The sequence below is a fragment of the Enoplosus armatus genome, chromosome 9, assembly GCF_043641665.1.
Source record: "Enoplosus armatus isolate fEnoArm2 chromosome 9, fEnoArm2.hap1, whole genome shotgun sequence".
NCBI lineage: Eukaryota > Metazoa > Chordata > Actinopteri > Centrarchiformes > Enoplosidae > Enoplosus > Enoplosus armatus.
The window spans coordinates 9,025,715-9,049,389 of NC_092188.1; the positions used below are offsets into that span (position 1 = coordinate 9,025,715).

General features: G+C 45.6%; 2 protein-coding genes across 2 annotated transcripts in view; one reads left to right on the plus strand and one right to left on the minus strand.

Annotated features, from left to right (window-relative positions):
• Positions 1-684: 684 nt before the first annotated feature.
• Positions 685-5,939, plus strand: znf526 (zinc finger protein 526). Its single transcript, XM_070912222.1, has 7 exons — positions 685-973; positions 1,123-1,292; positions 2,153-2,248; positions 2,371-3,161; positions 3,273-3,408; positions 3,493-5,115; positions 5,360-5,939. The coding sequence occupies exons 1-7, from the start codon at positions 685-687 to the stop codon at positions 5,531-5,533; spliced, it is 3,279 nt and encodes a 1,092-aa protein (XP_070768323.1). The 3' UTR covers positions 5,534-5,939.
• A 223-nt stretch (positions 5,940-6,162) lies between these two features.
• The window catches only part of cicb (capicua transcriptional repressor b), a 29,153-nt gene continuing 11,640 nt past the window's right edge, over positions 6,163-23,675 (minus strand). The window contains exons 2-20 of the mRNA XM_070911751.1: positions 18,906-19,055; positions 18,590-18,761; positions 17,896-18,007; positions 17,610-17,792; positions 17,333-17,465; positions 17,045-17,223; positions 16,739-16,877; positions 16,374-16,471; positions 15,260-16,265; positions 14,991-15,130; positions 14,679-14,839; positions 11,871-12,061; positions 10,872-11,348; positions 10,371-10,768; positions 10,091-10,248; positions 9,827-9,987; positions 9,304-9,438; positions 8,431-8,562; positions 6,163-8,336 (exon numbers count right to left, since the gene is read on the minus strand). Of these exons, the coding sequence (XP_070767852.1) occupies positions 8,047-8,336; positions 8,431-8,562; positions 9,304-9,438; positions 9,827-9,987; positions 10,091-10,248; positions 10,371-10,768; positions 10,872-11,348; positions 11,871-12,061; positions 14,679-14,839; positions 14,991-15,130; positions 15,260-16,265; positions 16,374-16,471; positions 16,739-16,877; positions 17,045-17,223; positions 17,333-17,465; positions 17,610-17,792; positions 17,896-18,007; positions 18,590-18,761; positions 18,906-19,055 (4,415 nt within the window). The 3' untranslated portion in view covers positions 6,163-8,046. The remainder of the gene's footprint in view (positions 8,337-8,430; positions 8,563-9,303; positions 9,439-9,826; positions 9,988-10,090; positions 10,249-10,370; positions 10,769-10,871; positions 11,349-11,870; positions 12,062-14,678; positions 14,840-14,990; positions 15,131-15,259; positions 16,266-16,373; positions 16,472-16,738; positions 16,878-17,044; positions 17,224-17,332; positions 17,466-17,609; positions 17,793-17,895; positions 18,008-18,589; positions 18,762-18,905; positions 19,056-23,675) is intronic.

A 23,675-nucleotide genomic window follows, 5' to 3' on the forward strand; every position in this document is an offset into this window, starting at 1 on the left:
GAGTAAATGAGAGGTAAGGAGAAAGAAGGGCCCGCCGTCGTAGTCGGAGAGCTTCGGGTAAAAGTGGGTAGCGCCGCCTGACGGACCGCCAGACGAACCGGGGAGCCGCTGTCAGGAAACCGCGGTGCCGAGAAACAGGTCTGCACTATCGGAGGGAGCGCCGCCCACAGCTCTCCATATGCAATCACACACTGTAAACAAAGATATGAATCACATTTGGGAGGCAAATCAGACAATTATTAGTGATGTCCTACTTATTAGTGGCTGTATGGTTAGCCCAAGAGGGCCTGAGCTAACGGCTAAACATTGCGATGTTTGTTCGCCGGATTGTTCCATAGTATCTGTGTTAACACACTGGGTCTTTATGTTGTACAAATTAATTACAAATGTGGCGTTGCTGTTTGCGTTGTGTGAGAGAAACACTGAAACGCCAACATATTAATATTTTGATGGCTACTACATAACTGCTGATTTATATATCTATTTTGTTCAGTCTTGCATGTTGTCATTTTATTTTGTTTTTGGTTTACCACAGGTGTGATCTGATACTGGTCATCTGGATGACAAAAGTAGTCTTCATGCATTGGACACAGCTGTGAAGTTTCAGTTTATCACCTGTCACACATCCCCTTTCATGATACACTTGCAACCTACATAAGACAGCATACACGGCAAAGTACCAGCATGGCCGAGCAGCAGGAGGAGGCAGAAGGTGTGTATGTGGAGCACCAGTATATGTGCAGTGAGTGCCATCAGCTCTTCAACACCCTTGAGGATGTGCTGATCCACCAGCAGATCCACACTGGCCAAGAGGGGGAAGGGGAGGCCATGACCATCCAGGGTGTTGCAGAGATGGGGCAAACCCAGCAGTACCAGTGTCTAGAGTGTGGGACCCTCCTCGTGAACCCAGAGGAACTGCTGCAGCACCAGGAGATGCACATGAGAGAGGCTGGGATGGAGGTGGAGCAGCAAGGTGAGGGACTTGATTGTGTGTGTTTTGAGCATCCATTCACATCAATGGCAATTGAATAAGATACCTTTTTGTTTAACATTTGCATAGCTAATAGTCATTTGAAGACGAAGACACAACATTAACAGTCTGTGTCTATGACTGTTCCCCAGAGCTGTGTGAGGTTTTGGAGACAGAGGAAACGGGGTCAGAGGCTCAGGTCTCAGGACCTGTCCAGTACCAGTGTCTTGACTGTCTGGCTCTGTTTGACTCACCTGACACATGGCTGGAGCACCGGCGGACCCACAGCAGGAGCAGCACACACAGTAGCACAGAGACCATGGTAAGGGACCAAACACTGGGCCGACATGAGAGACTTATTCAACTTTTTAAAATTTTATTCGGGAAAGTAGAATTAATTTACCTTTTACTATATGAATACTAAGGTAGTCTTTCTGTCACAATTATTGATCATTTAGTAAACCGACTGGTGCAGTTCTTGTTTGGCTGTTGGTGCCACACCATTTAAGGGACTCCTTAACACTAACAATTATTTTGTCTGTTCAAATAAGTTGCTTCCTGAATCAAATGTAGTTGTAAATATATTATTGCACAGTAACAATGATAAATAAAACGTGTATATTGGGCTGCAGTAGTTAATGGTGTTGGCTATATTCTGCAGACTTATTCACATCCCAGTAGTAGTTTTGTGCAATTATTTGAAATGATCAAATGCATTGTCATTTGTATTGGGTGTTTTGTCCTAAGCTATCAAAGCAGGGTTAGTGTGCATCATGAGATGTGAAAAACATATTTGACACACAAACTGGCAGACACTTGGTAATACTGGGTCACTGTGCTGAGTCATTCTCATTTACAGTATTGGTTTCTGGTAATATTTCTCTTCAAATAGCTCATGAGAGTTTCTGACTTCAGATTACTTCAAAGTCAAACATTTATCTCTGTGACTCTCTGATTTTCGTTGTGTAGGCCAGCACAGATTGGTTTGCAACTGTACTATAATTCTAGAAAATACTAGTTTGAATGGGCGTTATGCCCTAACAGGAGACATCCAGTCTCCAAAGCATCTGATAATTAAAGAGATGAATCAGAGTGACGGCTGTTCCAAACTGCATGTCCTTAGCACTGTATTAACTGAATATAAAAATGTAGTAACCTATGTTTTTGTGGCCCTTGCAACAGGAGTATGTGCTACAGCCTGATGGCACCGTCACTCCACTGAACAGTATGCAGAACTACGTGCTGAGTGAGCAGCAGGCTGGGGAGATCTTGGCACAGGTACTTAGGATTGTAAACACCTCACAACAGAGGAAGAGATATGAGAACTAGATGAAGTGTTTAAAGGTTTCGCTGTCTTTGAACGTTCTTTTCTGTACATTAATGTGTGTATTTTTTCCCAGGTACTTGCTCAGCAGCAGCAGCAGCAGCAGCAGCAGCAACAGAAGAAACGTCAGTCTGTCTCCAAAGTTACTGCACACTCCCGTTCTGCCCTGCTGCCTCCGGTGACCCCGACCCCCGGCTCTGCCACCATGCACCTGCAGATTCTCACAGCTCAAGCTCTGGCAGACAACTCCCCCACTCCGAGTCAGCGACGCTCTAAGCTGCCCCCGCTGTTGCCTGCTGTGGGCCGAGGCTCTTCGGCAAAGCTTGGGGTCCTGGAGAACGGTGTCGAGAGACTGGAGTTAAGGTTGACCCCCAGTGTCCAGGATGACACACAGCAGCAGCAGCCAACCGAGATGGTGGTCATCCACCCTTATGAGTGCTCAGAGTGCTCCCTTCTCTTCCAGACCCCCGAGGACTTCCTCCAGCACCAGGGAGAGCACTTTCTGGGGCAGGACAAAGAGAGTGGAGAGCCAGGCGTCATGAGTGGCTTCGAGGAGGTGCGAGGGAGGGAGGAGACTACAGAGAAAGTGGAGGACATTAGGATTAGAGTAGCAGAGAAGAGAGCTGCAGTCTGGGCCAAGCCCCAACAGTGTGAGCTCTGCAACCGCACCTTCACCTCCGTCAACCGGCTGGCTGCTCACAAACGTGTGCACGAGCAGGGCACGCATGAATGTCCAGAGTGTGGCAAGGTGTTCAAGAAGGCAACATCGCTGCAGACACACATGCGCACACACTCCGGCGTGGCCAGGTACCTGTGTGTGGACTGTGGTAATGGCTTCACCACTGAGATGACTCTTATCATGCACAGGTAAAAGGCTTGGAGTCACCACAGCAGCCAAGATAACAGTGAGATAGACAGCTGATATGCACTTTGATTCTGTTTCTGTCTGTTTCATCTTTTCATCCCGGTGTCTTGCAGGAAGTCCCACACTGCAGACCCCCTTCACAAGTGTCAGTTCTGCAACAAAACCTTCACCAACATGACCAAGTACCTCTACCACCGTAGAACCCACCTCAACCGTGATTCATCTGGCACACCGGCCGCCGTCTCCATGGTAGTAAAATAAGCATATTCCACTACCAATTGTGTCCATAACCTGAAGTTGGTACGATTTCAAGTTGCCTGTTTCCTTCTTCAGGTCGCAGCTCCAACAAGAGCATCTCTCTCTGCTCTTGCCATCCTACAGAGAGCAAGAGAGAAGAAGAATTCCCACAGTGATGAGGCAAAAATCAACCTGCTGGCCCCACTCACAGAGGAGGAGATGGAAAAATTGGGAGAAGATCCACTACAAAGTTCTCAGAGCAAAGTGGAAGGGGGTGAGGTGGAGGGGGAGGATGACAACATGGAGGTGTCTATCCCACATGAAGGCAACACAGATGACCCCCAGCAGGTGGAGGATGCCACCAAGTGTGGCGTAGCTACAAACCCTGCTGCCCTGGATGACACTGCCGTAGGAGTCACATCTGGCTCCACTGACTCAGGAGAAGCTGCTTCATCCGCGTCATCAGACAAAGGCCCTTTTTCTTGTCGTTCATGTTCTAAGACGTTTCCCTCCCAGCTGCAGCTAGTTCACCATCGACGCAAGTCCCACGTCACTGAGCGCAGCTTTATTTGTAGCATCTGTGGCAAGTCTTTTAAGAAGCAGATCCACGTTCGCAACCACATCCGCACTCATACCGGTGAGCGGCCCTTCCAGTGTTCTGACTGCGGCAAAACCTTCTCATCTCTAGCCAATCTCATGAGGCACAATCTCATCCACTCTGGCGTGCGACCATACCGCTGTGACGTCTGCCATCGCTCCTTCTCACAGTCCTCCAACCTCCGTCAGCACAGCCTGCTGCACTCTAATGCTGCAGCACTGTGCTGCCCGGACTGCCCTGCCACCTTTCGCTGGCCCACCAAGTTAACAGCACATCGCTACACCCAACATCCAGGGGCTCCGGCCCCTTTCCCATGTCCTCACTGTGAGGCTGGCTTCCTGACGAGGAGGCAGCGAGACAGCCACTGTCTGGAGCAGCACCCCACCCTGGTGCAGGCTGGTACGGGGGTAGAAGTGGCCAAAGAGACAGACAACCAAGTAGAGTTGGGCAAAGATCTGACCTCAGAGCCCTCCACCTCCACCACAGCAGAGACAGAATCAGGGGATTCAACCAGTCTCGTGCGGGGGGGTCTAGATTGCAACATTTGTGGGAAGAAGCTCAATTCTCCTGCCAATCTGCGACTTCACAGACTGAGCCACTTCGCATTAGGCCCCGGGCGGCCGCGGTGCACCTCGGGCAAGCGGCCCAAAGCCCACCAGTGTCCTGTCTGTGGCAAACTGTTTGTGTCTTCCTCCGGAGTTGCACTTCACCAGCGAGTCCACACTGGTGAGCGCCCCTTTCCTTGCCAAGTGTGCGGCAAGCGCTTCCGTCAGAACACACACCTGCGAGAGCACCTGCGCACACACTCCGGTGAGCGGCCATTCCGCTGTGAAGTGTGCGGAAAGGGTTTCATCCAGAGTATGCACCTGGCTGAACACCGTCGAACACACACAGGCGAGCGGCCGCACGTATGTCCACAGTGTGGCAAAGCCTTCAAGACCTTCTCCAACCTGAGGAACCACAAAAAGACCCACGCCAGGCAGCAGAGGCTGGATGAGGAGGCTGCTGCCCATGCTGCCATGGAGACCAGCTCTGCTGTGGCAGTAGTGGACACTTCTGCAGTGGAACTGGCTAACGGGCAGCCTCAGCTCATCCAGATCCAAGCCTCAGATCTTCAGCAGGTCCGAATGTAGCTCTAAGTCACCTCATCCAAAACAATGCCATTAAAAAGCACTGCATGAAGCTAACATGAGCTGGTAGTAGGGGCTAAGTTTCATCCTATCTAGTTAACTATTTTAAGTGAAAGTTTTGAGTTTAAACTGTTAAAATCAGTGAGAGGATGACATTTAATCAGCACCTGTAAATGTGTCTGTGCACTTTCTGCTGTGAGTTGAACTAATTCTGAATTCTGTTTCCTCCTCTTAGGCACAGGGCACTCCTACTATCATGTGTAATGAGTTTGGGGAGACCATAGCCATCATTGAGACCAGCGAGGGAGGAGCGCTGCCTCTGGAGCAGGCTTTGGAGATCTATCACACAGCTTTGGAGAACGGCCTCGCAATGGACACAGTCGCTGTGGACGGACTGCAGCTCCTCTGAGGAGTTCAAGTCGACAACAAAAAAAACAATTTATTCTGCTATTGCTGAATTGATGAGTTCAGTGCGAGTGTTAGAACTGACTGAAACAAAGCTATCAGTTCAGAGGAATGACTTACTGGAACCAGATAATTACGCAATGGGCAAGAAGGCTATGAAATGAGAAAATACAAGTATATCAGCTTCCCTTTCACAAAGCTGAGAGGGATCCGTATTAAAATTGAAATGATGCATACTAAAATTAGGGAGATGACATTCATTGTGAACAAGAAGCATTGGTTGTGCCTCAGATGACATTTGTATGATTAATTTTATCATTTATATGAAATGGATGTGATTTTTTTTCTTCAGTTTAAAGGTTTGGTCCTGCTGTTGAAGCAAAGTTATCTGTTGTAAATAGGTGAAATCAATAAATGGTTTTTCAAGATGATCAACATTTGTAACCCACGGTCTCATTCAACACAACCACATTCCTCGAGTCAACTCTGTATACTAGAGATGATGTGAACTTAATTTTCATGAGCTACTGTTACATTTATTAAAGGGGGCTGGACAGAAATCATACTTCATTTTAGAAAACACAAAGTGAGTTATGTCTGCTTTAAGGAAAACCCATTTTTCACATTGCCAGCGATACAATCACTTTAATTGAACACCTATTTTTATTTGCATACTGAAAGATACAGATACAAACTTAAATTATTCATATAAATTCCTCTCTTGTATAATGGAACAGCCAAACAAGGAGTATAACACAAAAACATTAATAGCCATATTTATTATTGTTTTTTCCATTTCATGTGTTTTTACTTTCAGTAATGGGTGTAAAGTCAACTTATGTTCAATGACAGATTTTTCCTTATCAATAATATAATGAGTCTACTGACTCTACAGTAATTATTTACAATACAACCAAGTCTTGCACAAAGACACAACCAGTATTAGATCCTACCAGCTCTCTTAGATTCATCGCCCTCCCCTCACTTCCCCCAGTTTTCTCTCCGCCTGTCTAAAAAGGAGGTCTGGAGAGAGCAATAAAGTGACAAAGGGAGGAAGGAGGGAAGGAAAGAGGTGGAGGAAGGAGATGTACAAGTGTTGAGGCTATAGAACCAAACTTAGCGAGGGACAGAGAGGCGTAGAGCGTCATCTAAAGACATACGGCTTATTACTGTTGAAAGAATATAAAGGTCCATGTTGTGTTTGTATTCCTCTTTGAAATGAACAATTTAAAAAAACTGCACCGCAGGTCCTTGCTGAGGTGAGAGGCCAGCCAAGGGAAGACTACAATGGAGGAACTGTACAGGTGTGGAGCAGCATCTCTCACCTGCCTCCAAAATTATATAAAAAAAACAAGTACAAGAAATCAACAGCTGGCAGAAATGAAGGAAACATCTGCCAGCAATAAGAACATAACTAAGGACCGGGGGTTCACTGCAATGATATGAAGAGTAATAATAATAACCATAGGAATAGTACAACAACAAACTGAATATGACAATGTTAAATACAAATCAAATTGTTTAAAAAATGTTAATAAAACTGCTTGGCAGTAGAGGATTAAGGCCTTATCAGCCTGAGCCTCTACAACTAAGAGCCAGGATGTGCCCGTTGACTCAGACCCAACTCCTTCCTTCATGGCTAGCGAATGAGAGGCACAGGAATGCTTGGTTCCTACCTACTGGCATGTGCTAGGATCAGTCGCGAGAAGGGAGGACTTGGCCAGACAGGTAACTGCGGGAATGATGGCACTGCCAGAAGTCCACTTAAGTTTCAGTCAATTTTTCAGTCACTCCTGGTAGACCTCCCCTGAAGGTCTATGTGTGAGCAATAAAATGGAGAAAAAGATCTGTCCAGGTCCGTAGCAATGAGTTCTCTTGTCGAATCAAATAGTTTCCGGCTGTTGAGGGCCCAGCCCCCTAATGTCAGCAGAAACCAGACACAAGCTTACAACAGTTAAGTCTACATACAGCTTGTTCCTCAAGCAGATACTGCTTTTACTCCTCTAACCCTATACATAACAAATATCAAAACATAATGTCCTCATTTTAAAACTGCTGACTTTTCGCCATCTCAGAATGGGTTAAGCAGGTCTCTCCGTCCAAAACGAGAACCTTTTCTTCTTCAAGGCAAATGAGTGCAGCTGTACACAATGGTCCTTTGCTCACTGGCATCGATGGGAGCTTTCTCCAGGGTGGGTTAATACAGAGTGCTAATTCAAGTGTGGGAATGAAGAGTTTGCAGGGTGTGTGTGTATGTGCGTTGTGGTTGTGTTATGTGGTAGTTTTTGTGCCACTGGTCTTTCACGTGTCCTTTTTTTTTGGTGTCACTAATTACAAAAAGTGCCAACATTGCATACAAACATCTCTCACTCACAGGTTGGCTGCTGAGGATGGAAAGAAATCAAGATCTGACCAGAGGAGAGTGTGGATAAAAAAAAAAAGTGTGAAAGCGTGTAGGGGGTGGAAAGGTGTGACGTCAACATTCACTGATTGGTCAATTTAACTTGTCAGCATCCCTCATCTAGAGGAGTCCTGTGAATCACGAGGATCCTCTGGGCTCGCCTCTGTCCCTTGCTCATCTTCTTCATCCTGCAGGTCCCCGCATCCTCTCACAGACCCCTCTCCTGACTGACAGCCAGAGGGTCCAGGGAGGGAACCTGTTGAGTCAGGTATGCCTAAACCAGAGACATCAGACGGGGTTGCCGTCTGCATGATCTTCTGCCGGACCTCCCTGATCTTCAGCTGCAGACACACCTTGGTGGGAAATATATCGGAGTATCTCGTCTGGAAGGCAGCAGTGGCCTGAGCTGGAAAGAGGATAACAAAAAAATAAATGAATGGCAGCAAGTGGAAAGTCATTCTGAAAATGCTTGTATATATAGTGTGTGTTTTGAGTCTTACCTGATGGAAAGAAGCCCTGCTCCTGGAACAACTGCATGACCAATGCTCGCCTCTGGTCCAGTGTTCGTCGCAGGGAGGAGTACGGCACCTTATCAAACTCCATTTCTGTCAGGATGTCTTCTCCGTCTGTGGCTGGGAAAAGGGACAAACAGGTGGAGTGGTTGAGTCTTCAGGAAACTAGCTACAATCAGTTTAGTTTAGTTTAGTTCAGACAAATCAAGGTCCAACTAGTAGCCTTTTTCCTGTCAACTGCATCTCATGGCTATCCTAATGAGTGAGTGTTAAACTATTGTTTCAAAAAGGTAAAGACAGAACTTTCTTGCTTAATTGTAACATCCAAACTATTTTTGTAAGCCTACAAACTCCTACATGCCTACTTCACATATTTAACTGCATCATCTCATCTGATGTTTTTAATGCTGGAAAAAAAAGATAAACATAAACAACTACAATATATAGTCTTAAAAAAGTAGAAAAACATTGTAATGCACCATGCAGAGACTGGGTCACTAGTCACCTGTGGCCTGTAAGTATTTGGATGTGCACTTCCATAACAAGATAAGTAAGAATCTTTGTGTTGCTTTTAGTCATTTCAAAACATGAATGGTATATTCTAAATGAGGTGGAGGAGGAGGAATTTATTTCAAAATTCGCAGATAAAATCCTTGACATGAACAATCTCATTTTTGAGGGGGTCATTGAGACACAGGAGGTAAAAACATCACAATGAAAGTAAAGTGAAAACTAGAAAAACTAATAAAACACACAAACAAGAGCTCAACCTATGCTTCTATTACACACATCACCTACCCAGAATATAATATAAAAGATGGTAAAAAGAATTACCCAATTTGAAATGAATTTGTGTGTTACCTGCTCTGTCGAAAGTGAAGATGTCTCCCTCACACTTGGCGGCACTTTTAGGCGTGTTGGGCTCTGAGCTGCAGCTTGAGCGCCGCCGGCTCTTTCTCTTAGGAGAGACTTGATCGTCAGTGGCGGAGTCCAAATCTAAAAGCACAAAGAGGAAACACACTTAAAACCAGACACAACGTGAAGGGTCATATAAAACGAACCACAGAAGTATCAATACCGTACCGCCTTTGCTAATCAAAAAAACATGAAATTGTGTAACATATAATTTTGGTTCAAGCTTGGTCCAACATATGGTTTTACTGTCAGATTACAATATTAAAACACATATACACTTGTAACAGTGAACAGAAAATTGTCAGCAGAGATCAAATCTCCTTAATTCAGAGTCAATAAGCACTTTAGAGTTCTACCTTTGCTTTCATAACTATCTGTGGTTGCACAATCATGCCACTCACTACAACAACCCTACAGTAGTCTAACAGCATCTTGTCAGAATATCATAAAAAGCCCTTGAGAGTGTCACCTGTAGAGTTCTTCCTCTTGCGGCGATAGCTGCCCAGAATGGCACGGGGTGAAGTGGCCAGACTCTGCAGGGTGGGCGAAGGCAAAACCTCCTCCGGCCGAAACTCGGGCAGCTCGGCAAAGCGCTCCTCAAAATAAACCTCTGACAGCACCCTGCCGGACCAACACACACACACACACACACACAATATACAGTATATATACACTGTCCATCAATCAGTTTTATTCAACCTTACACAAAAGATTCACAAAGGTGTTAACTCACTTGTCCACAGAGTCAAATGTCTTCTTAAGTGGTGGTGGGCGGGCTTTGACTTTTTTGGGTGTGGGACCATCTTTGTCAGTCTGTGGGGGAGGCAGGGCGGGTTCTGTGGCTGATGGAGGGGGGAGAGGAGAGGCGGGGAGGGACTCCTTCCATCCAGCCTGCACAGAAAGTTCAGGAAATATTTTATACAAAGTCACAGAGATGTTATGAGTTGACAACAACCAGATAGCTTCTTCACACTATGTTTGAGCTGAAAGTCACTGTGGGATGTTCCTCTCACCTCTTTGGTGGTTGTGCTTTCTCTGTTCCGTGTGTCAGAGGAGTCTGCTGCACTGGAGCCCTCCAGGGGTCTGTCAGAGGACGGCGGCTCCTCAGCAGGATGTGTCGATGGAGACTCAGGATCAAAGGAGAAATGACTAGAGGCTGCAGCTTCTCTCTCCCTCTCCTTCTCCCGCTCTCTCTCCCTCTCTCGCTCCCTCTCTCTCTCCCTCTCTCGCTCCCTCTCTCGCTCCCTCTCTCTCTCCCTCTCTCTCTCCCTCTCTCTCTCCCTGTCCTTCTCCCTTTCTCTCTCTTTTCCTCGCCCTCCTCCCTCATAGCTGCCCACGGGGATGTTCGCCACCGTTGCCTTCACCTTCTGGGGGGTCCTGACTGGAAGCTGGGTTAGTTTGGGTGCACTGCCTGTAAAACAGAAAGATGAAGAAGTGTTTAAAATATAAAATCAATCAAATAAATCACTCCAAACTACAACCTTGTAAACCAAGTATTTAATAAAAACAAGTACCAGGTGTTTGGAGCTGAAGTGGAGGACTGCAGGGCCTTATGGACACAGCTGAGCCACTGGGAGGTGCCACTGAGCTGCTACTGCTGGAGGTCTGGGTCTGCCTCTCCAACTGCCTGTCCGAATGCGTCAGCAGTTCTGTCTGCCTCTCAGCCTGTCTGTCAGTTTGTCGATCTGCGGGTCTGTCCGGAGGCAGGTGCCTGTCTGCCTGTCTGTCCGGATGGAGCTGTGGATGTGGGTGCGTGATTGTGGTGGGGGTTGCTGTGTGTTTGGACAGGATGTGGGGGGAAGCGCTGGAAGGGCTGGAGACAGAATAGACCACGCTGGGGGGCACTGCTGTCATGGAGACCACACCTGTTGCCATGGTGACGCTAGGTGAAGGAGGGTATATGGCGGTGACTATCTGGCCCCCGGAGCCTGAGGCAGGGGCTGAGGTGGAGGGCGACGGAGACTGGGCTGCGGCTATGAGTGGTGGCTGACCTGGATGAAGGAGACAGGAGACCAAAGAGGCAAAATATTGTTTTCATTTTCTGTAACACTTGCAGTGTTAATCCATAACATTTTCACCTGAATAAATGTCCATATTGCTTCTTTATTGGCGATAAATATAACAAATGAGTGATTCAGTCTCTCTTGCCAACTGTCGGTCCAGATTTGTTCCTGTGAATGTGCTTTTAACATGGTGTGAGGTATTTAACTAGCCCTACTGTCACACTGAAATACACACCACATCCAGGGACGCAAACTCACCAGGGGTGAAAAAGGTGACATAATAATATGTATTAATTTCTTATCTAAAAAACTAAACGTATCATACTGTCAGATTTATTGTTTTTGCAGCAATTCTGATTATACAAAAAGCAATTCAAGCTTTTTTTAAAAAATGTTCTGCCAAATCCATCTGCTGTTTGCCTACCATTGTTGTAGTTCATAAAGCTCATTTCATACAATACGAGTATATAAAGAACAGACCCTATGAATTCAGCTCTACACAGAACTGACCTGCAATCAGTGGCTGAACCAGCGTCTGTCCAGGTGGTGCGATGGCTGTGAACCCGAGCGTTGCTAGGGGCGATGGAACATATGCAGATCCAGCCACTGGCAGGGCTTGCTGGGTGGTGGAAGAGCCTGTTGTCGTGGAGACCACAGGCAGAGTGGATGGGACCCCTGGAGTGGACTGGACATAGGTGATCCTGGACGGGAGGTACAGAAAAAAAGGAGAGGTGATTACAGGAGAGAAATATAAGGAATAAAAATGAAGAAGGCACAGGGAGGGAGAAAATGAAAAGGTGTAGTAGTGGTGACAGAAGGTGTTAAGGTATAATAATGAGCCAGAACAAGAATGAAGGGAGCAGAGACATGATTAGAAGGAAAGAAGAAGACAAAAAAAGCAGTGCTGCATTGAGGGTCAGTGAGTGTACATCACAGCGAGCAGCACCGGATGACTAGTGCTATGTGTGTGTGTGTGTGTGTGTGTGTGTGTGTGTTTGTGTGTGTCTGCATGTGTGTGTGTGTGTGTGTGTTTGTGTGTGTCTGCATGTGTGTGTGTGTGTGTGTGTGTGTGTGTGTTATGAGCTGAGAGGTAGTGTGGGGGTGGCAGGCAGAGGCAACTTGGGCCACCAGCAGCATGACTAACACATCCAGAATAGAGCTGCACTGCTACAGCTGCACCCCTGCTGGAGTTTTTGTTTCTCGTATTGTCTGCTCGCTATGCTTTAAGAAATCTGGCCATCCCTGCTATAAGAAACAACCTCCTTATACATGGTATCATTTATCCCACCTTAAGTTCCAGCAAGTAACTGGAGTTACTTCAATCTATAAACTACAAAGAAAAGACATATTCATTTTTGATAACAACACCTGTTTAACAGCAATCAACAAAAACTTAATTACTTCATTAGTCTGTGTTTTATCCCACTAATAACCACAATAAAAGTCCACTCAGAATAAAACTGCCTTGTTTAAAAAATTTGTTAGGCATAAACTGGCCCATTTGGAAAGGTATTTCGTTCTGTCTGAAATGGTTGAATAAACCTTTTATTGTCTGTCCAAAGGGGGAAAATTGTCATGTAAACACTCCTTCTGTTTGCTTTCTATTTTTGAGGTAAGCACCCAATTTCTGTGCGAGCTCACCCAATTTATTTACATCCAAGATGGTTGCAGGGGAATTCTCTTTACAAAACACACGGATGTTCACTAGTTTTAGGGAGATTCTGAATCACTGCAAGTCCCAGGAGTGGCTGCTGTCTCTCGTTATTAACTGCAAGAGTAGTATACTCTGAAAAAGAAATGTTGCTTCAATAGAAAGCACATCAGTAAACCAATAATGGTGTTTAAAGCTGGTCCATCGTTTCAAATGTCCTTTTTCTAAATATTCCTTCTGGAGCATGTACACAGGACATATGAACAGCACACCATATCCAATTTATACTGAAGCACTATGTGAGTCCTTTCATAGAAGTCATCAGTCACATTTATATCATACAGAAAACAATATATTTGGCTCATGTAATTTCAACTATGACGTGAAGAGAAACTGACAATAATGGAACCACTACTGAGGTCAACAGTAACGCAGAGTAGGATGAGTGAGGCTGGCATATGTTCATAAGTGGGTGCCTGTTTGTCAGCGCTGAGTCGAGCTTTACTGGCCCATAATCTGTTTATAGCCCCTTTCAGACATCTGATCTGTAACATTGTTGGATTCATCTATCTGTTAAAGCAATAGCGTTTGGGCTTTCAAACATAGATCTCCATTATAGAAAATGTTCCAAGTCAACTCAAACATTACGGAGTTACGGAAAGAAATGCAATGCCCAAACATTAAGGGAACTCCTTTTTTTATAACTACTTGCCACAACGCAGCATGTCTGGACAATAGCAAGTTGGGAAATAATGTCATCAAGGAAAAAGAGCCTTCGTACTGGCTCCCTCAGTGATGAAAACTAAAACTTATTTTGCCCTTGACTGTTAACTGATTGTCAACCATCTACACCTCTGGGAGTTATTGAATATATAACACATACTGACAGCACCCTGTTCCAGTTAGGTTTGTAGAAAGGAAAATAGAAAATTTAAGTCAAGTTTTGGCTCTCAACTAATTTCTCATTTTGCTCACATGCCGTAGGTCGCATTTTGCTGGATTTTCATCCAGCAATGCAATGCTAGAAAATTCTCACCCGAAATGAGAAGAGAACATCTCTTCCCACCTTAAAATTAGCTCATGTACAGTATTTTGTTCATAAAAGGGTATATTAAACAGATTAAATTTCCTTGCACATAAGAAATGATAATTGGGCCTACGTTTAAAATGTATTGGTTATATTAAAAAGGCAGCACAAGTGACGCATATAAATTATAACATTTGTGTTCTGAATGCATTAATGCACTATATTTAGACCCCCGCCAGGTGGATGCCTGAGCAAAAAACACTTTTGCAAACATGGTAGCAACATGTTTAACTGGCAGTACATTTACAGGGCGAAGTGCATATCTGAAAGAACCTTTTTCTAGCAGTCTTTCAGCGGCAGGTGGGTGAGTTTAGTCTCACAAAAATACAATTACAGAAATGCATTTCACAATTTAGAATAACCGTTGTGACTGAAAACTACTCTACATTCTACGTTTCCTTTGTTCTCGTGTACCAAACTGGTGATGTTCACTACAATTGAAATTGCTATTTGACACAGTATTCCTGTTGTGGTCTGTGTATATAGATTAGTGCAGAACGAAAAGCACAGGGTGGTGTTGTAGGTTCAAGTATAGGAACCATATTCATTCTTTCAATGCAGTTTGTTTGTTATTTCCTACCTGGTAGGTGCTGGTGGCAATAATACAGCCTGGGAGGGGGCTGAACCTGGAGCCACCACGGCTGCTGTGCCCACTGTTACAGGGAAGGGGCTTGCAGGGTGGACTGCACCACCCTGAGGCAGCTGGGATTGGACCACAGGCATGGGAGCAATCTGGATGATCTGGAGAGGCATGAAAAGAGGAAGCCATAAAGAAAGGAATCCAAATTTATGAATGGGCAGTGTAAGTTGTGAGCTAATGATCTGTTTTAACTTAGCGTTACTAACAAAAAGCACAACTTATAAAGTTCTAATTTCAGTGTCTTCCACTGACCTTGCTTCCGCTCTGGGCACCGTTCTGGACAGGAAGAGGTGGAGCCACAATGGGAAACTGCTGGGCAGGGGCTGGCGCAGTCCGTACTGTTGCCATGGGAACAAGCATTTTACCCTGGAGCACTGGAGACTGTGTTTGCACTGAGGCAGAGACAGAGAAAGAGGGGGAATGGGCATTTTATTTGAGCTACCACAGAATAATAGCTGTATGGAGCCTTATCATGACCTTACTTTGCCTTACTGACATGACTGCAGTTCTAAATCTCTCACCTCTAGTTCCCGGGCTGACCACTCCCACTGCTGGGCTGGACGTATATCCTGTCAGTGAATTTGTACCCTGCTGCTTTCCATTGGCCAGGGAAACGTGTGTGGGTAGAGCTGTGGGCAGGTTGAAGATACTGGTTGGCTGGCTGAGCTGCTGAGGTGGACTCTTGGGGTGAGTGTTGGCAGGTAGGGTGGGCAAGATGTACTGAACTTGCGTGATTGCCTTACCCCCAGGGGGTGCTAGGGAAGAAGCGGGAAGGAACTGGGGCTGAAGCATGGGCAGAGGCAGGGGCCCATTGGTTTGGTTATGTGGTACTGAAACAGCGGTGGAGGGAAGCGCCTGCTGCTGGGAGGGCTGAGACTGGGGGGAGGGGGGGATGAGCTGTACAGCAGGTTGAGCAGACAGAGCCCCTCCCAACACCAAATTAGTCAATACACCACCTGGGCCCACACCTGCACCTACAGGATTAGGTGATGATGAAGAGTAGTACCCACCCCCTGTGGCGGCCCCACCTCCTGAACCAATTAGAAGTTGTGGCTGCTGATGGGGAGTCAGGGACTTCCTCTCTGGTGGATGCGGGCTGGATGATGTGCCTCCATCTCTGGGTTTGCTGGCGATGGGGAGCGGTGTGCTGATAACAGGACGCATTACATTGGTCACCACTGTAGAGGCCACCCTTACAGCGCCAATGCCCAGGAGTGGGTTCGCACCCAGTGAACCTACTGATGAGGACGGAGGTCCTCCAGCTGGAGAAGAGGAGATGACTGACTGGCCAGAAGAGAGAGAGAGAGACTGCTGCACTCCTCCTCCTCCCTCTCCCCCAAATGTGTCCTTACCCTCTCCCTCTCCTCTTTCCTTCCTCCTGTGATCTGAGAAACCTCCCCCTCCTGATCTCCCCTCATCATAACGCTTGCTGGTGGGGTAAGAAGACAGTGAGACACTCCTGCCATGAGGGGTGTGGTGCGAGGAAGATGATAATGCAGAGGAGCAAATGACTGGAGCAAAAACTCTCTGAAAAGACAGAGAACATTATTTTGAGTAAACACTGATGTAATTGAGGGTGTACACAGTGTATTAGATAGAGTTCAATAACATGAGAAAAATGTTAAAGCTGGTTACCTTCCGATCACTTTCATCTCCAGAACCGTTCTCACTATCGCTGTCAGTCACCCGCTCCTTACACTTGAGGTCTATGGAGCTGCTAGGATAAGGGTCCTCTGTGGAGAAGGAAAATACACTACAGCTACATGTGACATTCCTTCCAATTTATAATCCAATCAAATCAGGGTGTACTTAGTGTCTGAATGAGCTCTCAAAGCCATCAACATGGAAGTGGTCAAAAAGCTGATGTTATTTCTTACTTCTGAGTGAGAATCTTATGGAGAGTGGGTCAGTGCCACAGGAAACAGAGTACTAACACTGTAATATCTCTAATCTAACATCTAACATTTGGTCTCATGAGTAGAGTAGCTCTGTTTTCTCACCGATGACATCATCATCTCCCTCCTCCTCACAGATGACCATGCGCTCCTCGTCACTGGTCATGTCCTCGCTGACACCCCGCTGGGACTGTGACAGGGGTGGTGCGTGACTCGAAAACTGACTGCCACCATCCCCACACATCTGAAAAAATAAAGCTGTATAGTTTGTATTTTCTATTGCAGTGTCTGTACACAGTCTGTATGATGTGGCAAACAAACTAGCTTTAATAATAGTCTCCAATTTATGTTTACAATATGCAAAGCTGCATATCAGCTACCCAGGTCTATGGGGCTGTGCTCCACTCTTACCTGTGCCAATTCTGCCAGGGCCTGTGTATTACCCCTATCACCCCGCTCCAGACTGTGCATGGCACTTTGAGAGAAGGCTCGGGGACGGGTAAGCTGGCCCACATGACTGTCTCCTGTACTCCTTTCAGACACGCCCACCAGACCTGGACCAACCCCCTTCAGCTCCACAGAATGGGGCTCTATTAGGGGGCAAAACGGGACTATTAAAGAACTGTAAAGGATCAATGACAAATGTTACAAAAATATACATGTGTATGTTGTATATCGTGAGAGCTGGGTGAAACCAACCTGTGGACTCAGACATGCTCCTCTCTCTGATGTCTTTGCCCCCTGGGACACCACGGCCTTCAGAGCTGGACTTCTTCCTGTCTTTGTTGCACCACTTCCAGTCTGGGTGGGCCTTAAAGTGGGCCTCTTTTACCTGGGAACACGAGAAGGGACAAAAAGGAGGGGGTAAGTGAAAAAGAAGACAAAAATACAGTATCAGTTATCGGTTACCATTGAAGCATTAAGTCACATGTCATAGTTGTTAAAAGTTGTTTTGTCAGAAAATGCATTTGTGTACCTGGAAGGCCAAATCATGGTACTTTTGTTTCTCCTTAGGTCCCAGAGCATACCACCATTCCCCAAGAATCTTGCTGACTGTCCTGTTGTCCTGGTTTGGGTGTCGCTGGTGCACCAATGCTCGATGGCGCTTACTGAAAATCATAAATGCATTCATTGGTCGCCGGATGTGGTCCTTCTCCCTCTGAAAGAGTGACAAATAAAGATAGAGAGATATTCCATTACATATTTTAGTAAAAGGAAAACAGAAATTTTTGATGTTCTGGTGGGCGGAGTGGAAAGAATACCTTTCCAGGACTGCTCTTATCTCCATCTTTGGGCAGCGCACTGAGGGACTGAGTGCGTCTCTTTACTGGTGATGTAGAGAGGGGCTGCTCTGGTACAACTCCTGGGAGGAAGCTGAAAGGAGACAAAAAACAGCCCTCTGTTTGTAATCTTGATTAAGATAATTTCCTTGGGGACTATACGCACATGCAGGCTTACACTTAAGCGCTACTTTCTCTTTCCCTCTTTGATATTTAAAAAATAAATATTCTACTTTGTAACTGCTATTATTTATCTCAGAGCTGCAAGTCTATCAGATGTAGACACAGAGTACAAGTAGTTCATCTCCCATGAGATACATCAGCAGATTCAGCAGATAGCTCATCTATTTCAATGGCTGACAGCCTGGCCACTGCCTTTCATATAGTGATAGAGCCCAGAGATGGAATGCTTTTGTTCCCATCTGCTTTGTTCTGGCATTGAGCTCTTCTGCCCAAATTAGCGCGAGGATACAGAAAATATCACACTCCCTTACTGTATGTGTGGGTACACAGTACCACACAGAAAATAACTGTGAAGGCTGCCTTGGACAAGTACATAACCACTTTTATATGCTGACATTGATAAGGATATATGTGCAGTATGCATCTTTATGTGTTCATGTAGCCTCACAGCTTTACACATAAAACCACTATGAAACAAAAAAACTGCACTTACGGGTCATCCACGTCACTCTCTGTCTCGCTGTCAGGCCTCTCCCTCTCTACTTCTCCTTTCTCCTTCTCTGGAGGCGGCTCATCAGAGGGGGGAGGCCGGGACAGGGGACCTCTCTCTACAGTGGGAGGTGCCTCTGCAGGCTCCTGTGACAGCGCTGCCACCCCCTGACACTCTGTGGAAGAACAACAAAGAGATGCATACTAGTTCAGGACAAAGTAAGCAATCTAATGGGATTCAAAACAGTATTAAAATGAAATTAAACTAGTGATAACACATTTTCTACAGCCATTACGTCAGGCCTAAATGTATTCAGTACCTGACTTCAGACTGGCTGCTTGAGGGTGGTGGACTGGGTGCTGGCCCTCTCCTGGCTGAGATGAAGCATCTGATTGGGTGGGTGCCAGGAAAGGGACCAATGAATGCCAGGGGAAGACTGGAACTGACCGGGGCTCTACATTGGTCCACACTGCAGAGGAAAACAGTATTGTTTATTACTAACAGCCAACACCATCTGACGTCCATAACTTCATAATGTGCTTCCCTGCTCAGATATCACATTTAAAAGAAGCAGGCCTTCTTACATTCAGATCAACAAGATGCTATTTCCTTTTTTGGGGAATCAGGGCCCTCGGTGCAACACTCCCACCAGAAATGCATTCCTACTCCAATCACTATCTCTAATCATTTCTTCAAATTTGTTTGCAATGTTACCATAATCTTTTCATATTATCTTGGAGTGATAGAACCACAGATAAATAGCCTAAAAACAAGTTGTTTCTTTAGATGCACAATACTGCAGTTTTTCATTTTAGCCATAAGGGGCTGGTAAACATCTGGGACACTAGGGGAATGCAATTAACTACTTGGCAGAATACAATAATATCACTACTACAGAGAATATGAGTACTGCCACAGCAGCACACCTCCAGCCACTTAACTGGTTAAATCACTCCAACAACAGCAGATGTACAAAAGGACTCTCTGTTCTCAATAACAGGCTGGATGGAGAACAGAAGCTGGTACACTCTGAACCATCATAAATGAATAAGCTTTATGTCCATTGTTGAAAATAATCTCTTAATAAGGATGCTTTTCCCAAAAACTTTCAAGTTACAAAATCTGTCCCCTATAAGCCTCAAAAACAGGTGAAAGACTGCATTATGCTACTACTAAACAATAATGAAATCGTGCTCTATGTATAAAGCCTTGGCAAAAAAGAACACTATAATCTCATATGGTAAAGTAAGTGACATGGACTAACCAAACATGCTTAATCCTTGGCGGAGATACTGAGGATTCTCTGATGAGAACATGGCTGAATGAAATCCTTGAGGTTTCTCCCAAAAAGAATAATGATATGTCCTTTTAAAATCTCTCTTCTACAACACACAGAAATCCAGGTAAGGAAACATCTCTAATCCAAAATCTCGAGCTGATGCTGGGGAGGTAAACAGATGACGACAAGTGCTCAATGGTGTCTGTATCCGTTTCATCCCCACAGGTTGCAGTCATCATTCACAATAATTACTGCATCATCAACCTGCATCATGAGGATCTTAAAGATGTGGCAAAGAGAGGTGTCCTTTTTTTGTTTTAGTTCCAATGCGAGTAAAAATGAAATGTCTGTCAAATAGAGTCCATCTCTCCGTATCGCAGAATGCCGCAATCTAATAACGCACACGGAACAATCAAACATCAGTGGACAGAATGTACGATAAACGACTACTATAAAACTCAAAACTTAAGTTAAATCTGTAAGAATGCAACAGTGTATTGACGACCCACTGAAACGATGATTGTGATCGAAGGCAAGGTTCCTCCTCCCTCTGGTCTAATTACCCCCGATGCCCTCTCTCCCTGTTTGTTTACATTACTACAGCAGCTTGGCCATGAAGGGGTTAACAAGGCCTTGAGTCCATCCACGGCCTGGATTAAAACATCCGCCCGGACACTACGCAGTCTTTCTGGGCCATGCCAAATCTTCCTCTGTGCTACAATACAGCTGCAGACAGGTGAGCTCGGCGTATATTAAGAAGCACATAAAGCTCCCGAGTAGATCAGCTACAGGGCTGCTGTAAGAGGGCACCGTATCGATCAGGCCAAGCAGCACTGCAACAAGCAAACTGGGGCGATCAAAGCTAAGGTGATTCGTCTACTTGTAACTTGGAAGGTCGGCGTGAGGATCTGCTTCGGGTCCAAGTGAGCACTGTTTACTTAAACACCGACTTTAATACTTGCTGATTTATATAATAAATCACACAGACGCTAATTTAGCTGCCTCTTGCAACAACCGGAGCCTCAAGTGCACCACTCCAAACTGGACCAACCTCTCGGGAACGCCCCTGGTCGTGCACCCGCCGCACAGACAGAGGCAAAAGAAACCCAATTGTTCTCATGTCTCAACTACAAAGGCGTATTCACACGTATTGGCTGCCAAATTAATCCAGCGAGGACTGTTTGACAAGTGCATTACACCAAATACTAACTTGTTTTTCCCATTACCTGCCTCCAGAATTGTACTTTGTTCCTGCTTTAACTTGACAATTTAGTTAACACCTGCCAAGATCCAAAATCACCTTTACAAGGACAGCGACCAACTTGGGGTTATCCGTGTTTACTAGCATAAGTAGATGTCGTTGACTGTAAATCTGGTGCATTCATCCATCACCCAGTTCTTAAGAGCCCACTTTCCATCAGTTTGATTATCAAGAGAGCAAACAAACACTATCGTCTCTACTACAAACCAGCTTAGTTGATCTCTGTACCATCTCTAATTTACCAGCTCCTATCCTACCTGGCCAATCTGGCCACAGACCTGACGTTAGCTAGCAACTGATGAGTCTCCAACACAGCGATAAAAGCGACTACGGTGAGGACTCCAGGCTCCAGTCAGCGAGGAGAAAAGGGTGATGAATCGCAGTTGGTGTTGTATTTTTCTTCCTCCTCAAGGCAGCAACCGAGTGGCAGGTTGAAGATGCCCGAACACTGGACCCGAACCCGACGGGTGGGAAGCGATACAGTACGTTAGATTAAAGCCGTTGGTTGAGGTACGTCCGTCTGCAGCAGGTTAGCTAGCCACTTCGTGCGGACGACATCGGCGCGCACACCGTCCAGTTCGGTTAATACTTGATGTTAGGAGTGTTGTTTTGGTCCAGAAAAGTCCTCGTATCGCATCTCCACAGCTCCTAGCCCGAGTTTACTGCCTTATTTTTGTCTCGTTGTCTCTCTCGCAAGCCTTGGCCCTTTCTTTCTCTTTCCCTCCCTCTTCCTCTTGTTGTAAACTAGGCTGCTTGCCCCCCCTGTACTCGCCCCCCTCCCCTACTCGTCCTGTCAACCTCGCCCAGCCTTGTCCCGCCTCCCTCGGCGAATTCTACTCGGCTATTGGCCAAGCGCCACCTGTCATCTGCCCGCCGCGAACCCTGATTGGTCGGAGTGTGCACTGGAATGCCAGTCATATGCAAATTTAACCCGGCTTTACGACCAGCGACCCTTCTTACCACAAAAACTAAACTTATCTTAACTATACAATACCAATAATTAAAAAAACGTAATGTAGATTTATTATATCCATAGAGAAACACTATCTGGCCTTAAAGTAATACCTCAAATATATATTTTTGTGTTTCTTTCGGTAATCCCACCCCAGGCTCGTGTCATTGGTGTGGGATTCGTAGTAAACTTCGACTGATGCGCGAATCGGCAAATCAAGAGCCGACACTCAGATGTAGGCCAACCAATGGCTTAACAGAAGTTAGACAAGATCCCTCCCTCTTACAAACACTCGGCTAAAGCTTTAATACGCATAAAGACCATCCGATGCAGGAAGGCGCTAGTGAGCTATCTGCTGTTTACTTTCCATACTGTTTTTGGTCTTTCTATGCAATATGCACAGGGGATGGATGTTGATGAGGGCTCTGGGGTCAAGATGACAATGCACATCCACAGCCATTAAACCTATATGAGTATGCAGGTCATTCTGTGTGCTATTTTTTCAAACTTAAACGCTGACTGTATTATAAATCAGCAACATTCACTTGTGAGAGGGGTTATAAACCCTTTCTCTGGTAGTGCTACACCTTTGCTTTTAGGAACGCACAAACAGTAGAGAGGCAATTGATGTATGTATTCATGGTTCCACCATAAAAAGCCCATTCAAATCCCCAAACATTTTTCCATCTCTCCATCATGCAAATGCGCCTCCTCCAGACAGAATTTGAAATGTTCTGATGCAACACTCACAGGGACAGGGAGAGAGAGAGAAAAACAGAGAGAAGAAGAGAATTGAAAACAGGAGAGTAGGGGTGGTTAGAAAGAGAGGGAAAATGGGTGGAACAGGCTAAGAGTGGAGAGGACCAGAGGGTAAAAATAGAATGAGAGTCATTTTCAGCAGGAGAGGCAGGGGAGGGAGGGAGGGATGGAGGAGGAGGAGGAGAGTGGGTGGGTGGGTAGAGAGAAAACAACTTGTGAAAACAGAACTTCTCTTAAAGGGAGGAAGGGCACAGGGGGCCAGAGAGGGGGGTGACAGAGGGAGACAAAGGGAAAGCATTTAAAGATACCTATATTGTTTAGGTATAACACAGCTAAGACAGAAAGGAAGAGGACTTGTACGCATGATACGGTTTCCTGTCATACTGCATGAGTCAAGAAGTCATGCTCAGCTTAGCTCATCGATCCATAAGACAAATACAATACTGGGAGGGACTTAATTACCACCACCAGCCAGTCAGCTCATCAGGAGCTCGGGAACTGACCAATAAGGTTGTGAGAGCCACTGGCAGCTGCTGTCCTCAGTAGTAAAAAAAGTTAACCCTCTCAGTCCTGGGTTACACTTCCCTAATAACAACACTGACAAATCTAAATCTGGATCTGTGCAACTATACAAGGCTGGAAAAAAGAGAAATAATATTGTAACATCTCAAACAAAAAGAAGCATTTTTGCAGTGTGCCTAAGCTCCACTTCAATATGCCACTCAACTCTCATGTGCCTTTATCTTCTCTGTCTGTTGGCATCAGTGAAGCATCTTGCGTCATGTAAAAAAAATGGGGTGACTGTCTGTACTTCTTTTAAGCCTGGGCGTTTCCAGAA

What these genes read in the sequence shown, in the direction of transcription:
- znf526 (XM_070912222.1), top strand. Translation starts at nt 685, where the DNA reads ATGGCCGAGCAGCAGGAGGAGGCAGAAGGTGTGTATGTGGAGCACCAG. An exon ending in ATGACTCTTATCATGCACAG is followed by an intron (nt 3,162 to 3,272) that starts GTAAAAGGCTTG and finishes GGTGTCTTGCAG; the next exon opens with GAAGTCCCACACTGCAGACC. An exon ending in CACCGGCCGCCGTCTCCATG is followed by an intron (nt 3,409 to 3,492) that starts GTAGTAAAATAA and finishes TTCCTTCTTCAG; the next exon opens with GTCGCAGCTCCAACAAGAGC.